Source organism: Sminthopsis crassicaudata, chromosome 3 (genome assembly GCF_048593235.1).
Source record: "Sminthopsis crassicaudata isolate SCR6 chromosome 3, ASM4859323v1, whole genome shotgun sequence".
Taxonomy (NCBI): domain Eukaryota; kingdom Metazoa; phylum Chordata; class Mammalia; order Dasyuromorphia; family Dasyuridae; genus Sminthopsis; species Sminthopsis crassicaudata.
In genome coordinates, this window is record NC_133619.1 from 25,494,542 (window position 1) to 25,512,706 (window position 18,165).

General features: G+C 40.0%; 1 protein-coding gene across 3 annotated transcripts in view; it reads right to left on the reverse strand.

The window, feature by feature from the left end:
• The window catches only part of GOLIM4 (golgi integral membrane protein 4), a 99,698-nt gene extending 87,248 nt beyond the window's left edge, over positions 1 to 12,450 (reverse strand). For all 3 annotated transcript variants that reach the window (XM_074298143.1, XM_074298144.1, XM_074298142.1), the window contains exon 1: positions 11,483 to 12,450. In XM_074298143.1, coding sequence (XP_074154244.1) covers positions 11,483 to 11,669 — 187 coding nt within the window. In that variant the 5' untranslated portion in view covers positions 11,670 to 12,450. The remainder of the gene's footprint in view (positions 1 to 11,482) is intronic.
• Positions 12,451 to 18,165: the final 5,715 nt, after the last annotated feature.

Sequence of the window (18,165 nt, forward strand, 5' to 3'; positions counted from 1 at the left end):
TTATCATCATTTCAACATCAAGTGCTTAAATATTTTGCATTGAATCCAGGTTGTAAATAGACCATAAGTGATTGCAGTTAGGTAACACAGCAGATGTAACTTTGGGCTAGGAAATCAAGACGACATCTTCTTGAGTTCAAATCTGGTCTCAAGCACTTACTAGTCATGTGACTCCAGGCAACTCACTGAATCCTATTTGCCCCAGTTTCCTTAAATGTAAAATAAACTGGAGAATGAAATGGCAAACTACTTTAGTATCTCTGGCAAGAAAAGCCCAAATGGGGTAATGAAGAATCTAACACAACCGAAAACAAATGAACAGCTTGTTCAAATGAAAAATTGTTATAATGTCTATCCTCATTAATAAATATCCATCTCAGATGGCTGACCTTCCACTGAGAGGTTCAGTCAGAAAGCCATGGATTAGAATCTGGCCTTACATATCTGGCCTTACATCTCAGCCAACCCTCAGGAATCCTACCCGATGCCAAGTAGGTGCCAATCTCCACTGGAAGAGGGAGATTTCCTTAACTAAATGAAGCCACAAGCCTAGCTTAGAACAGCAGTAACAACAAGAAGACATCATAACTACTGACAGCTAGTGTCATCTATTGGATTACTAAATGACACAGTCAAAAGGAGGTCTGTCTCGAAGTAAGGGATCGAGTCTTCTCTTTTTGTCTGTACTGGTTTTGTGGTCCTGGACAAGTCACCTCTCAGTATCCAGGTGACCAGTAACTACAAATAACAGAGAAGCTGTTGAGAGTTATCACACTAGAAGTTTCCTTATACCAAATGGATCACAAGACTAGATCCAAAAAGACAAGTACTTTAAAATTCTGTGATTCACATGAGTTTTTACACCTCCAACCCACAGATCACAACCCCTTAACACCTTAGAAGGTGGTCAGAAATGTTCTCACTTGAAGCTGCCCTTCTAGAGATAAGCTTTTCAAAGCCGATGAGGTTTCATACAGACACTGTGGAAAACCTTTCAAAATCTGTGCACCCTAAAGATTCTTTGTGAGCAGAAACTTTGAGAATTCAGAGTCACAGATGCCAAAAAGCAGAGGCAGGCAACTGGAAGATCTTAGCTTTAGAACAAGAAAGGATCTCAGAAGCTGTCATGACCAATCCCCCACTTCACAGATGAGAAAACTGAGGCACAAAGAGAATAATTGACTGGTTATTCTGACTCCAAGTAAGACCGACTCCAAATCCAGGAATTTACTCACTATATTATGATACACACAACTAAGTGTTTCTTGATTGGGGGCTAAAGTACCTAAAAAGCAAATGCACTTCATCCTTTGGTGACTTGGACCTTTTTGCCAAGATAATGAAACCTATGTTCCTGTTCTCAGAAGATGGTTTATAAATGCATAAAACAAACCACTTAGGATTACAAGGGAAGCCAACTAGGTTAAAATAAAATTGCCAAGTATTTTAAAAGAAATATACAAGTTCATAGACCTCTGCTTAAGAACCACTGCTACAGAGAAAGCTAATATTATTCTATCATAGTAGCTAAGGCTGCATAGCAGAAGGAGATCCCAGCAGACCTTGGGCTGAAGTAAAGATCCGTGGATAGTAAGCCATTATCGTAACATCATTGACTAATATTTCCCAAGTACTGACGTGCTTATTATTGAAGAGAATACATAAACAGGCACTGCCTGCTCCCTGGAGACTCAGCCGTAGCTTTAAGAAAATGCAAAAGCCTTGATATCAGGTACTTCTATTACAGAGATAGCCAGTTACAATTTACCCTCAATAACTGATGTGTAAAAGATATGCAGCGTGTTCCATTTCCAGTCTGCAGCAATACAAGTTGGTACAGTGCCTCATCAACTCAGAGATTTGGTTTGTTTTCTATTTAAAAAATACAATTTTTTGGTAAAATCTTGTAAAACATAACAAAATTTTTTAAATATATAAATAAAAAATACTGTTTTTAATTTAAACACTGAGAGTCTAATCTTCATCCTTTCATTTAAAAAATATCATTTTGAAAAGGTGAGGATAGTTCTCTTGATAGTTTCATCCACAGCTATTAGAATGTAAAAATCTGACAAAAGGAATTACATCCTTCTTGAAGCCTTGGACATAGGAATGTCCCAGTTTGAATATGACATCGGGAATTTACTAGCTGGGTGACCTCTGACCTTCAACCTCAACTTCCTCCTCTGTTAAAATAGGGATAATAATGACATCTACCTCTTAGAGTTGTGTGAGGATAACATGAGATAGTATTTGTAAAGCATTTTGCAAACCTCAAAAATGATACAGATGTTATCTATTTTTATATTCCTATCCTAAAAGGAGTCCTTGGTCCACAATTAGGCCACATTGGGGGAAGCACAAGATCCTTCTTGTGTATACTTCCCACAATACTTTGCAAATAATTTATCCTCAATATAAAGAATTCAGGGCTGATGATGGAGGAGACTCAGAAAAAAAAAAAAATGAGTAGAAGGAAGAGAATAATTTCCACTGGTGACCACAAGAAAGATAAGGAATACAAAGCCATCAGAACACTAAGTGTTCATTCAGTGACTGACTAATCCTGCCTTTGGCAAACTTATGATAGGAGGCCAGAGGTGTGGGATAGGGCATAAACACATTGATTTGTTTGGTTTGATGATACTTATGTATTATGGGAGGAGTCACTGGGAAGGGAAAGTCATGAAAAAGAAAAATATTAAACTTTACAAAAAAAAAAAATTGTTCATCTCAGCCCATGTGAGAAAAAATAAAAAAGAACTACTATGTGGCTAATCCCTCCCCTCTTTATCCTCAAAGGAAAAAATGTAAGGGTCAATGCACATTCTTTTCTTAAAGAGATGGATAATCCAAAGTACTAAGTTCAAAGCATGACTAAATATAACAAATAGCAGTACTCAAAAGACTATTTGGTTCTGAGCAATACAGAAACCATCTTATAAATTATCAGAGTAAGAGAATCTTAGGACTACCACCTCCTACACTGCTGCCCCCAAGGAGAAGAGTCTAGTGGAGCTGTTTTTGTGCAGGGTGTGGGATTTTACTGAACACTAATGCTGAGCTTAATGAGGCAGTAGAACTGAGACAAGGTTGGAGGAGAGAGTGATCTGTCTGCTAACAGGAGCACAGAGCATGGCAAGCAAGAGGCTTAGTTTCAGGTCTAATTTGCCTCTGTGTGTGTGTGTGTGTGTGTGTGTGTGTGTGTGTGCGCGTGTGTGTGCGTGCGCACGCACGAAGGCTCCAAATAGAAGGGTTCAGGTCCCAGCTTTAAAGAAAACAGAAGAAAATGTCTGCCTTCTTTTGAGGGTTGAGCTGCCTGACCTAGTAAGCACTTTTTTGGCACTCAAATTGTCTTGATGATGCTGATGAAGAAGACTACAAAAAACAGACTAGAAAAGGATAAAAGCCAACAACAAATTCATGTGAATTTAAGTTAACACTAAGAGACCAAGCTGTGTCAGTTGATACAAAGCATTTGTTTTCATCCTGAGGCAAAGAAAATAAAGATAGTAGATAAAAATGTTCATTTCAAAATAAAATTATATATTATAATAATTGTAAATATATTATATTATGTTTATCACTATATTAATAATTATCATATTTTGCAAAGTATGGGATTTTAAACAAAATATATATTTCAATGTAAATTAAATATAATTTTATAAACAAATAATACATATGTAAACATACTACATCTGTGTGTACATACATAGGTGTGTATATATTTACACACATACATAATAGATAGATAGATATGATATGATATTCATATCTATTGATATAGCTAGGACCATTCTCTTCAATTTGCTAGACCTGGCCCTTTCAGTGTTGACTTCTTAGAACCTGGTCGAACAGATAAAGCTAGTGGTCAGTTAAGATGTGAATCTGATTCCTTCTTTAGACACACTGGCAGCTTCATGCTGGGCAAATCATTTACCACTACCCATCACCATCCCTGTCCCAGGACTCAGTTTCATCTATAAAATGGAATAATCAAAGCACCTTTACCTCATAGGGTTGAGAGATTAAATGAGTAGTGAAACATTGTAAAAATTTTAAAGCTATAAAAATGTGAGCTATTATTTTTAATAATTATATAACAGCCACAGTATATCTAAATTGCAGAGGAAATATGAAGTAACTCAGTGCTTTGGGGACCCTAATATTTACAACACAGTGTTGCAAGCATATTACCACAATTACCTGCACACAAACAAGAAAAAGGAAATCACCCAGTTACGGAAACAAACAAACAAAAAAAACAAGACTGATTCTAGAATCAGCTTTTCTGGTTCAAATCCCATCTCTGACACGTATTCCCAGTGTGATCTCAGTACATCACTTTTCTCATCTGTAATCTTTAAGAGGCTGGACCAGATGGCCTGTATAGTCTGTTTTCAGCCCCAAACGTGAGATCCTAAGGAGAAGGAGGATTATGAAAGGAAGGGAGCCAACCCTGGATTCAGAGGGATGAAAGATATGCAACATGAATGATGCACTGGTACCCACAGAATAACAAAAGGCCAAGAGAAAGGCCAGTAAGCATGTTGGTTGGAGGGTTTCATGGGAGAACACAGCTGCTGGGTTGTACTGGGTACACATCCAACAGAAAAATATCATGGGACAGATTCACCCCAAAGAGTATTTACTGAATTTTTGTAATGGACTCAGTATTGTCTTAGACTGTCTGGGTTAGGATTCACAGCCTTAAGAGGGTCACAGTCTTTGGATAAAAAAAGTAGGAAGAACACTTTGGCCAAAGACAAGGTAACAAATCGTTAGGATTTCAATGAAGTTAGAATTAAATCAGATTCTCTTTAAAACAGAGAACAGAGAGGAAAATGTTACAAGGAATATGGGGCCAAATATGAAGGGCTTTGGATAATAAAATGAACAGTCTGGACTTGGGAAAGGAAAAGACAGCCATTACTGGGTTTTCAAGTAGCTAACTGGCATGATAAGCATGATAAGCCATGGAAGTATATCGGGGATCCTTTACGATTCTTATACTTTAGGGCTCCTATCTACCTACTCTTGGTTTCTTGTTCATACAAGATGGGATGGAAAAGGAAAGAAATGAGAAGCAGACACTTTTAGAATACCAAGGACCACTACTGCCAGGATTTCAGAATTAGAAGAAAACCTGGCCTCTGAAAACCAGAGATACCAAGAGCTAGTTCCAAAGAGCTCTCCATATCCACTTTAGATTTCAGTGTGTAGTACCTGGTACATCAAAAAGACTGTTTTGAAGGAGACTCAATTCCAGTGTTGTATTAGACTGGAGTAAACTCTGCTCTCAAAGAGTCTAAGATGAGATGCCAGGGGTCTTTTCCTCACATAGGGTATCTCCTGAGTGTGCCATTTTAGGATGTGACTCCAAGAAGACAGACCTGAGACCAAAATCACCACTTTAGAAAGCTTCAGTGCTTACTAGGTGCCAGGCACTCAGCTAAAAGCTAGGGAAATAAATACAAGCAAACCAGATGGGCCCTGCCTTCAAGCAGCTTACATTTTCATAGGAAAGGCAACCACTTTAGGGAAATGGTAGCTAGGAAAGGGTATATAAGGAGAGGGAAGTCAGGAGAGTGATTGGATTAATAGGACAACTCCCTGAGAAGGTCTTGCCAGGAAAAGGTAATATTGATTTAATTACTGCTTTCAGAGTTACAGTTGGAAGTTGGACAGAGGAGAAGAGGTAAAATGCTTACCAGAAGCCATATCGCTTTATCTCACTGACTCAGAGTCAATAACTGCTGAAGCAAAAACCAATCTCCACTCTCCATCTCGCCCAGCACACCTGGATATTCCCATCCACCTCAGTTCTAACCTCTGAAAGCTCCTGACCTCCTAAACCCTCCTGTTCTTTTGGATACCCTGGATAATCTACACCCCCCCCCCATTATCAACAAGTACCTCTTCATCCTGAATCTCAAATTTATGCTATTGCAATGGCAATGAATTTGTAGAGCATACTTTCATGGAGGACAGATACTTTTAAACTTTTGTGTATGTTAATATCTATTCAATGTTAATATCACACCTATGACAGATACACAGTTCTCTACATTCTCATAATCCAAGACAAGTATAAAATAAAACAAATCACAAAACTGCTTGCTAAGTTAACTGATAAATATGTAGACAGATATTGGATTTAACATATATTTGAACATATTTAACATGTATTCTACCTGACATCCAGGGAAAGCAGTAGGGGGAAGGAAGGGAAAATTTGTAATACAAGGTTTTGCAACGGTCAGTGCTGAAAAATCACTCATGCATATGTTTTATAAATAAAAAGCTTTAATATAAATATGAAAATGGGTATAGCTGATAGTAGAATTTTAGCCCCTTTAAAAAAAATAAGTATCTTTTGGCAGATATTTGAAGAATGAAGTGGAGATGGGAGAGACTGGTGTCAGAGAGACCTTTTAGGAGGCTATCAAAATAGTTTGGATAAAAGATGAATCAATGTATTAGCCATGTGAGCTGAAAGAATGGAATGGATAAATGGTATGTTGTGAAAGTAGAATGAAAAAAAGAAACTGATTAGATTTGGGGATTGAGAATAAAGAAAAAGTCAAGGATAATTCTCAAAGTGCAAACCTGAGTGTAACTTGGAAAATGTCAGTACCTTTAATAGAAATGGGGAAGTTTAAGGAGAATTTTTTGGGGGGAAACTTCTTGCTAGATAAGCGAGTAATAGAGAAATTGACAATAGAGACATTTGAGGCAAAGATTAAGGCAGAGATGGGTAATGAAGGGGAATATTTTACTACCAGACACATCCATGACATGTTTCTTATTTCAGCACACAGAGAAATACAAAATTTAATGAAGACTCAGCCCCGGCTTTCAAAGGACTTAACAGCTAGTGGAGAATGGAGGGGAGACAATGAAGATAGAACATTCCAAAGTACAGACAATTTTTTTTTTTCCTTTCTTCCTTTCCTTCTTTTTTTGCTGAGGCAATTGGGGTTAAGTGACTTGCCCAGGGTCACACAGCTAGGAAGTGTTAAGTGTCTGAGACCAGATTTGAACTCGGGGCCTCCTGAATTCAGGGCTGGTGCTCTATCCATTTCACCACCTTAGCTGCTCCCAAGACAAATAATTAAGGCCAAGGACAAGAACAGAATAAAGATTGGACCCTTGAGTTAGTTCATTCACACAGGAAACTCCAAGATAAGAAATATTCTTGATCCATGCAAGTCAGCACCTTTTCTGTAACATATAGTATTAGATAGTCACCTAGAACACTTAAATAACTTGATCTAGGTCACATGGTTAGTATGGGTCAAAGGCAGGATCTAGATTCAGGTCTACCTATCTCCCAATACAAATTCTCAATTATGCTATTCTATTTCTAGAACAAATTGCTAGAATGCAAAAATCAAATATATTAAGTGCCTGAAAGAGGTGCAATGGAATTTCCTATATTAAAGGTATCTTTAAACTAGTGGGAACCCACTCTCCAAGTCTTTTATCCAATCTCCCAATGATACTTTGCTTTTCAAGTACCAAACTTCTGACTTTCACCACTTCTTACTAAATCCCTAATGGGATTTTTAGTGGCCCTAAGACTCAAACATAAAAACCCAAACCCAGAGCTGGGGGTTTAGAAATTACCTCATATAATCTCCTCATTTACAGAAGAGGAAACAGACCCAGAGATAGTGTGATTTGTCCAAAATTACACAGGTAGTAGCAAATGGGCTAAATTTCTAACTCAGGTTATCTGCCTGGAAATGCAAGTGTTTCTTCCACTATAATAGGATTCCAATTGAATTTTGTTTCAAAAGCACGGGTGTGTATAAGGGATTGTCTATAATCCTGTTGGCTGAAAACAAACTAGCACCAATTTTTCGGACTGAATTTTTTTGTATTTTTTTTAAGAAAGTTTATGCAATTATCTCCTTTTACTTCATCTAGTCAAACCACAAAGAAAGATTAAATTTAAACTATAGAGAAGCTTGAGAGCATAATGCACCAAGGATCCTCCTGGGTAGTTCCTTATTGACTCCTCTAGATGAAATGCATTTTTCCAGAGGCAGTGAAAAACCAAAGCATAATCTACTGAAAGCCCATAAACCAGGTTGTTCACTAATCTAAATAAATAAACGAAAGAAAAATAAACAAGAAGCACAGTTCCAGAGTTGCAGCTAACAGTGAGCTAGCTGCACATGGGCTACCCAAACACTTTGGCCTAATTTTGCAATGCTGCTTCCATTACCCTGTTGTAACTATTACAATATCCCAATTCAGAAGGAAATAACAGATTCAATGAAAGGCTGGGCTTTAAGTGCACCTCACTCAAAACTTTTTCAAGATATATTTCTCCCCCTTCTGATCCCACTTCTGTCCTACAAATACCCCCCCCCCATACCAGTCTGCATCATGCTAAGTTCCCCGTCTCACTTCACAAATGAAGGAACAAGGGTGAGAAAGAAAATCAAATCTATATTCCAAAATCCAATAGTGCAAACAGGAAGAAAGCACCAATTCATTAATTAAGAGCTCAGTCATCAAATTCTGGCAGCAGCTGTTAAGGAGATTTAGTTAGCTGGGCAGAGGGAGGAACTGGGGTCCCTCCTTGGTTGGTTGGTTTTGCTTTCAAAGCCAAATCAGATCCAGTGAGTTGAAGAGGAACCCACAGAAGAGGGCTTCTGAGTGTCTTCACTTGGGTGCAGAATTTTTAATGGGGTGCGAGAGGGGGAGAAAGAGGGCTCACTTTGCTCACTCGAGGAACTCAGCCAAGGAATCCAAGAGCACCTACAGCCCTCCCCTTTCCTTCCTCTTCTCTACTTTTATGAAAATCTATTTCTAAAGCACCAGTTGGACTTCTAAGATAAGTTTGGTGCAACCTGATATGCGGAAGCAAGCCGGAAAGAAGCTGGTGACTAATAAATCCCCACCCCTCATACCAACAATAACTCATGGGTCAATTCACCCAGTTAAAACAGAAAGGGGGAAAAAACCCCAGTCAGAAGCCAGAATGCAAAAAGCAAGATCTCTTCAGAGTCCAGCCGAGCACACAGATGGATGGTGCCTATAGCTATGAAGTTTCTATTTGCTAAAAATACCTTATTTTCTTCTAAATTGGTCATAGCAAACATGCAGGCAAATGGGTGAGTTTAATTTTCTCTTCAGCCTTAATTTTTTTTTTTTAAATTAGAAAAAGCATCCAAAAGAACTAAAGTGACCTAAAGGCATTGCTTTAATGTGTCTATAACAATCTTCAAGCCAATATTTATTAAGCAACTACTTGGTGTGAAAACTTGGGTTGGGGAGATGAGAACATTAATTAACCAAAACAGTTCCTGCCCCGGGAGGCCATATACTTAAGATATTAGACAGCCAATATTCAGTCAACAAATTTTTTATTAACTATGCCCAGATACTATAGAAGTCCTGGAGATAAAAAGAGAAGGGAAAATTCAACCCAGACATTCAAATTAGGAAACAATGTGTAATTATCTAGATCCGTATATGCTATAGCCAGAGTATACAATGGTCATTTGACAGTTATTTTGCAGGAAACACTACCTCAAAAGATTCCAGACAAATTCTAGACTCCTTTGTTTAAGTGACACTAAGTACAAACCAGCTCAAAAGTAACTATAGTTTAAGACTTTCAAAGTCTCCAAAGGTTAAATGACTTTCCCAATAGGACTATTTACCATACATAGTGTTTATTTTGAATCCATGCATTATTTATGTGATTCTGACACTTCCATTAGATATATTGATAGATAGTAGCTGAGTGAGTCTATGGTGTGGCTGGGACTGGTATTTGCTGAGGCTGGAAAAGTGATCAATTGCACTGAGTCCAGAAGAAACATTTTTGAAAATAAGCCATATGGGATGCACCAAATGCAACCAGTGAAGGTAAACAAGTCATTAAGTGTCGTATGGCATATACACTGTGAACATTCCGAGCTTCTCCAATCCATCTGCACTGACACAATCCACAGCTGATTCCCCCGTTTGCTTACACCAGGGGATCAGGGCTTCATTTTGAAAATTTCAACTACTAGCTAGATCAGTTTCCATCAGCTTTGTGGCAATGATCCCTTTCTATTCCACCAAATTTCCTCAACATCACTCTTGAAAAATACTAATCCTGTCTGAGAGTCTGATGGGAAGGGCACTTCTATGAATGAGAACTCAACCTATTCCTCATCCACTGCATTCAAACTGCTAGATTCCCTTTTCAAGGCTCAACTCAAAGGTGACCTTCAACAAGGGGTCATTCTCCCCTTGGCCAGATGTTAGTACTCCTCCTGCTTGTTCTGTTTTTTTTTTTTCTCTTTAATTTGCATTTAACTAAATTTTTATATATGAGGTATTTACCTATCTCTATATCTATTTATCTCCTCATTCCCTCAAAGTAGATAGAATGGAAGCTCCTACTGGGCAGGCAGGGACTGCTTGTTTTTGCTCTTTATGTACTCAGCATATAGTAACCATCTCATAACATCAAAAATAAGGAACTGGAAGAGATTAAGAGGTTATGTGAGTCCCCATTTACAGATGAAAAAAGTGAGTTTAAGTTAAAATTAAGTTTAAAATAGTTTGTCACTTGCTGGTAAATGTGGAAGGTAAGATTGTAGTCTAGCTCTTCCTGACTACAAGTCCAGGAACTCTGAAATATCATAGTAACAAATGTGATAAAAACCTGGAATTCAACTAGGAAAGCAAAAGATGATGTTATGAACCCTTCTCTCTCCTCCCCCTCCAAAAATTTCAGGTCAAATCCTGGCAGAGCCATTTCCAAATCTCACATAGGTCAAGCCACTTCATGTCTCTAAAGCTCAGTTTCCCTACTGGGCAGATAATCTCTCAGACCCCTGCCAGCTTTAGATCTCTGCTTATGATATAATGTAAGGGGCAAAGTATCTCAAGTCCAGGGCAGAAACTTAAATCTGCTTACTCTCTCTGGGCTTGAAAGAGATAAGGGGCTTGAACTAACTGGATCTTTAAGGAAGAACCTTTCCAGCTTCAGATCAAAAATCCCATTCTAACCCTCAGCCTGACTTTGTAAGTGACCTGCCAATGACACTCTCCGAAGCTACTTGAAATGCAGGGATTCTGGGAGGGATGGTCCCATTTCTTAACAGGTAAAAGGAGGCAGGGAGATAGAACCGGAGAGTGAGGAATATTGATGCTGAAGGTCAAAGGCGGTGCCTCGGTCACCAACACACCCATGACTGTATCCTAGATCAGAGGCAGAAAGGCAGAATTGGATGGGGGACTGTGCTCGCTAGCGGTCAGGGTGGCTGTGTGCTCCTGTGCCGGACAGAGACAGAGACAGACAGAGAGACAGAGAGACAGAGTCAAAGAGAGAGAAAGTCAGAAAGTCAGAGGCAGAGAGACAGAGACACACAGAGAGATACAGACAGAGAGAGAGTGTGTGTACATTGCGTGAATTCGCTGCCTCCCCGGCCGGCCCCGCTCCGCCCCGGGGGCCCCCAGGTACCTTGTAGCTGGGCGGAGAGGGCCTCCTGGTGCTGCTGGTACTTGAGCGCCACCGCCTCGGCTTTGCGCAGCTGGCTCTGCAGCTCGTAGTAGAGCATGGCCCCGTAGAGGACGCCGAACACCACGGTGAGCAGCAGCAGCGTTTGGAAGATCCGTTTCTGTTTTCGGGAGCACATCCCGTTTCCCATAGTCCCCGCTTCGGCCCCCCGAGCCTCCTTCTCCTCCGCCTCCTTCTCTTCTGCGCCCCAAGCGCTTCAACAGCTGCAGCCGCCGCAGCAGGAGGGGGCTGCAGCACCCCGCAGCAGTAGCAGCATCGGGCACGGGTCCGAGAGAAGGGAGGAGGCGCAGGCGGCGCAGGACCCCCAGGCACAGCGGCGCGCGATCAGCCCCCTGGCACCGAGGGGCGGGCTGCCATCTACGTCGCCACCGCTACCGCCGCGACCGCTCCAACTCCAACTCCTTGGGGCGGCGGCGGAGCAGCAAACTTTTCCAGAGTGCGCTCTCCCCGAGTGCTGGCGCCCGCGCGGGGGCCCTTCGCATGCTTCGGTGCCGGCTGCCCAGCCCGCTTCGGTCCCTGGTCCGGCCGAGCCGAGCCGGCGGCCAACCGCCGCTTCCCCCACCCGCGGGATCCGGCCGACGCGGGGTGCTGGCAGGTTGGGCTGGGCTGGCCGGCAGCACACAGGTCAGGGTCCGGCCAGGCCGGCTTGGACTCCGGGCGCTACTTTGTTGCCACCTAAAGGAGGGTGAGAGTAGGACAAAGGGAAGCGAGGCTGGTCCCGGTCCGCTGGCCGGCTCCTTTTAGCCCGGGCGCATCGCTGCCGGGCTGGGCTAGAGTGGGGGCACGGCGCGCAGGGCCGGGAGGGGGTGACCGCTGCCGCTTCGACCGCTGCCTCTGGCCGGGCCGGGGCCGCCTCAGCCTCCCACTCAACTTACGTGTCACCCACCAGTCCCGCTCCTCCGGCCAACGGGATTCCGGGAGGAAGTCCCGCGCGCGGCTCGGCGCTCATTGGGCTGGTCCGAGCGGCCACTCCCTCCCTTTGGGGAGGCAGGGCCCAGCTCCATTGGGCGCCCGCTTTGTCTGTCTGGCCGGAGGGCTCTGGCGGCCCGCCCCCCGCGCGGGGTGGAGGGGGGCTACTTCGCGTGGAGAGGTGGAAAAAGCCTGGAACCGCGGGGTGCCCACGTGGAGCCTGTCCGGGGTGGGAGGAGGAGGGCGAACTGAGGGGACTTTTAGCTGTCGCTGGACAGGGGCGTGGAACTAAGCGCACGTGTGTGACCGTGTGGGGGTGTGATTGTGTTTATTATGTATGCGGTCCGGACGCCGAGACACGAACCTCAGGCACGGTGAATGAGGGTGCGCATCCCAAGTGTGAGCACACGTGGAAGGGAAGGAGGGGCAGAGGGCGTGTGGCAGACACCCGAGTGCCTAGAGGACGCTGGGGAATGCGGGACCCTCTCTGCCTTCTACACACGGTGTGTAAATGCTGCACTCACGCACGTGGAGTACGATACCTTCGGCACCAGCATCCCATCTGAGCATACACACATGCGGAGTGGGCACTACATATGTCCAGGTGTGTGCATCCCCGCGTCCAGGTGTGTGCATCCCCGCATCCAGGTGAACTGGAAGTGCCGTGTCAGCTGTCTACAACGGCCCTTGGAAAGCTGCCTGTTAGTGAAGAGAGGAAGGGAAAAAAAAAAAAAAAGCTCTCGTTACCCAGAGCTTCCCCACCCCCAACAGAACGATTTTAAAAACAAACTTCACCGGCTGAAATGAGTTTATATTCCCTTCCTCATGTATATTTATTTTATTAGTGGCGAGAAAAGCAAGTCATTGAAACATTTCTAAATTACCTTGTAAAGGAAAGGAGTATCTATTTAGATAAAAATAATTGAAACATTAGCAAAACTGAGAAGCATTCACTACTTCAAAAAGAAAATCAAATCTGCAGTGCAGGCATATTTTGAGATGTATATGGGGAAGGGGAATTCAGGTTATGCATACCTATAAAATGATAATTATGTTTCTGCCCTTGACCTAAATTCTAAGGAAAGTGAGCTATTTCCCAGATGCTTCCTTATTATTAGTGAAATTCATTATATGCCCCATCATTTTAATTACACTCTGGCAGGATTTTACTATTTATCATTAATTGTTTGTAGTGAGCACTAGGATACTGTTTGGAACACAAAGGCAATTTGTTGTCATTGTTGAATTGTGTTTGTGACCCATTTTGGAGTTTTCTTGGCAAAGATAGTAGAGTGGTGTGCCATTTCCTTCTCCAGCTCATTTTACGGATGAGGAAACTGAGGTAAACTTGATTAAGTGATTTGCCACAGGGTCACATAGCTAGTTAATGTCAGGCTGGGTTGAATTCAGGAAAAGTCTTCCTGATTCCAAGCCTAGTGTTCTAACCACTGTGAAAGCTAGCTGCCAAACATTTTTTTAAAACGTTTATATAATAATTTAATATTTGCAAAGAACATTATAAATTTTATTTTATTTTATCCTCTGGTGTTATCTCATTTTTATAGATGAGGAAACTGAGGCAGAAAGAGAAACTTAAGTGGCTTTTCCAGGTCACATAGCTTGCCTCTTTGTGATTTCAGGTACAGAACTCCATTCACTGTGCGGCCTTGCTGCCTCATTAGATAATATATGGGGATATGTATTTTCTGTAATTTCATCTATAAATAATCATACATTATAACATACTATGAATATCAAATGATATAAACAAATATTTATCTATCTGGATATAAATTCACTCAAAATCTGCTAGGAACTTAAAAAAAAAAAACAAGAAAAAAACAGATGCTACATGAATGATATTGGTATAACCTAAATGTAATTGCCAAGCATTTATTTTTAAGTGTCTACTTAATAAACAAACAAAATACTAAGGGTGCAGTGTTGAGCACTGGAGATACACAATGAATTGAAGGAAAATGGAATCTTGCCTTCAAGGAACTTACAATCTAAAGGGGAAGACAGGAGTCAGAAGGATGGCAGTGACTGGATTCTAGAAAGTACCCAATATCAGAGCATTTTGTTCTCTGCATTTGTAACTAGGAAAAGCAGCAAATGCAAAGTGGAATGAGCTGAGAATCCAGGTTCTGCCCTTTATAAAGGAAGGGATTAGGAGCCTTCCTGAACTTCACACTTCAGACTTCCAATCAGAAAGGAAAGGAAGCTGAAGCAATTAAGTCAAGTTAAATTAGGGTCATGAGAATGAGACTGCTTAAATGATGAGTTTGTTTATTCTGGGATGAATGGAGTTGAAAACAAGGCAGTAAATGCAAAGAGAAGTAAGTTAAGAGTCTAGTTTCTGCCCTCTGTGAAGGGAGGCATTGGGAGGACTATGAATAAAATCCTATGCTAGATGCTAGAAATAAAAAGACCAAAAAAAAAAAAAGTCCCTTTCTTCAAAAAGCTTACATTCTCCTTTATGGAAGAGTACATGTGAACAGGTAAATGTAAAGTAATATAAAGTTATCTCAAGAGAGGGGGAGTAGTTATAATTGGAAGGGTCAGCAAATCAGTTAACAAGAATTAAGTTCTATGTACTAGTAATTGGGCCCAGATTTGGGACAGGAAAACTCTTGTGTATAAGACAGCACTTGAGTAAAGCTTTGAAGGAAGTTAGAGATATCAAAAGGTGCACTGAAGAGAAAGACCTTGTAGAAGAGATGAAATGTGGAAGTCCTAGCACGGCATGACCTTTTTGTCTGAAATGTACAGTGGATGAAATGGAGAAACTTGAGATAATTTGGAAAAGTAAGCTGAGCTGGACTGAGTTTTAATGTACTAATGGATATGTTTGCATGCTATTGCATGCTATTCTAGAATCAATAGGCAATTACTGAAGCATCTTTGAACTTTGAGAAGTTTGGGGGTTTTTTGGTTTTTTGTTTTTGTTTTTTGTTTTGGCAGCAATGTGGAGGGGATTGGAAAGAGAAGAGACTAGATGCAGAAAGACTAAAATTCTATTGCAGTAATCTAGGTGAGAGGTGATAAAGTCCTGAATAAGGTCAAAGGTTTAATAGAGGGAAAAAGAGCAAATTCGAGAGGTATAAACAGAGAATAAGACTTGTCAACTGATTATATGTGGGAAAGGAATGAGAGAGAGGAAAGGGTCAAAGAAGAGTTTCAGTTTGCAAACATGGCTGACTAGTAAGATAGCGGTACCTTCAATAGAATCAGATCTAGAGGTTAAGGGGCTAGCTCAAGGTTACATATTAATTTGTGATGAAATACTTTCTCTTATACTGCTTATGGTATTTATGGCTAGAATAGCAGTTTTCATTAGCTTAGTAAACTAGTTAAATCAACAAAATTTTATCTGATATTTTGAATTGACAATTTGACAAAAGATCTTGTCTTAACTAATTCTTCTACTTAAAAATAAAGAATTTTTAACTATTTTCTGTAAACTTTTCCCCAACCCCAGATGCCAATATACCCCAAGATCTCTTTGTATTTGTTTTGTACATATAGTTACATTTAAAAAGTTAAAGAGACATCATTTCTGGATAATTATTTTATTAATAATGCTAGATTTTATTAATAAGAAGGGTGGTGGTACTTTTCAATGCCAAATGCCCCTCAAAATGGTGAACTTACAGTTGGTATACACCTGGAAGAGTCAATGTTCCTGAGTTTGGATGGCGTCCAAATCCAATTGGTTAACAAATAATGAGAGAATGAATATTACAATAAGAAGTAGGTTCGTTCCAACAAGGGACTGAGAGAGTGATATCATGTCACTTGGCAAAGATACTGTCATTAGGTCCAGACTATGGGCAATCTAGATAAAGGAAGGTATTCCCCCAAAATTACATATGGGCAGGAATTCACTTTGGACAAAATAATCCAGTTGGGGTAAATTTTAGAAAGAGGTTAGTAATTTTTTTCAAAGGTTGCTCTTTGAACAAAGAAATAAGAAAGAGAAAAAGCCTGGATCTCCCTCATAATTGATTATTAATAATCACTTCCCTCAAAATGCATGTTTGCCTATCTATGTCTATCTGCATTGTCTATCTAAATATAGTTAAAATACATACATATATACACATATATGTACAAAACACTGTAGAACTATAGTTTCTGTCTCTTGATAGAATGTAAGTTAAGCCTTTTGTGGGCAAAGAACTGTTTTAGTTTTATCTTTGTATCACCAGTGACTAGCACAGTAGTTTGGCACATAGTAGGCCCATAATAAGTGTCTGTTAATTGAATAATTGCTATAACCTATCACTTTATTTAGATTATCTTTTATTTAGGTTTTGTTTGAAATTTATCAGATGATATCTAAATTCTAATTTGGTTCTCCCTAATGAATTACTTTTTATTGCTAAATGAAAATAGTGACAAGTAATCCCAATCACAAGCAGCCTGAGAATCTCAGGGGAACTGACATCTGACAATAGCAGATATAAGGCATCCTAGAAAAGAAAAAAGAAAAGGAAAAAACAATAACAAACTAAGGAACATTGTCTCTAATAGCATTAGGCTATACACTCTTAGTTTTAAGCAACAAAACCGCTGAAAAATCTTGATGTTTAATAAACATATGATTACTCATAGTAAACCTCTGGTTCCTTAGCCACCAATCCTGACTCAGTAATGTTGGTTGCCTAGAGCTGACTATCTGACTATACAGAATGGAATTGACAGATGGTAAAATTCCATTCAATATTTTAGTCATAAAATTTGAAAGAGAACAAAAATTATTACCTGAGGAATCCCATTATTTCAAATGTAAGAAATATTTAAACTTGCCTATGGCAATCTTAGAATATTAAAACTCAAAGGTGAAGCGTGCTGTTAGGTTCTTCAATTTTTTAAAAGAATTTTTTGGAGACCGAAGGAGGGAGCCAAGATATTATTAAAGGTAGTAATTGTGTGTACACACCTGTGCTTTGAGGTGGGGGCCTGAGCCATATTTTATGATTTCTTCTGAGCTTATTATTATTCATGATAAGAATATTTCTACTTTTGATACTATTCTTCCTTCCTTTATAATATGGCAAATAGTAGAATATTTGCATTTATTTATTCTTTTAAGAAATATTAAGGATCTGTTATATGCAATGCATTCTGCTGGGCACTGGGATACAAATATAAAATGTTTCTTGCCTTTAAGACAATCTATATGATTATAAGATATATTTTCATGTAAATTTATTAAAAATAGAATAAATGAAATATACAAAATATGACAAAAGCCATGTAAATACATATTGATGAATATAATAACATTCGACATAGAGGCCATTTATGACTGAAGATGGATATGTAGATTCAATAAGCTTCCCTATTGCTGCTAGATTTGCTATCTGAGGTATCTATCCAATTACATATTATAGTCTGGATGATAGGTATTCTTCATTCATTTGTGGTGTCGCCAAGGTTTTTCTTTGCTTTAATTCTGTTTGGTTTGGTTTGGCTTTTCCCCTCTGAAAGGTTTCTGGATAGTTTGATCAAACCATTTTAAGTGATTATAGATCTCATTTTGGAAATTCTGCATTGGTTTAGCACTTGGTACAGATATCATGTTAGCTACAGAAGCATTTGGAAGACCTTACCATCTTTCTTGGGGGGGTTTATATTGGAGTCCATGAATCTTCATTAAATCTGTGGATAGAGTTCAAAGGATAATCTGTCAGTCCTCTGGATAAGGAACC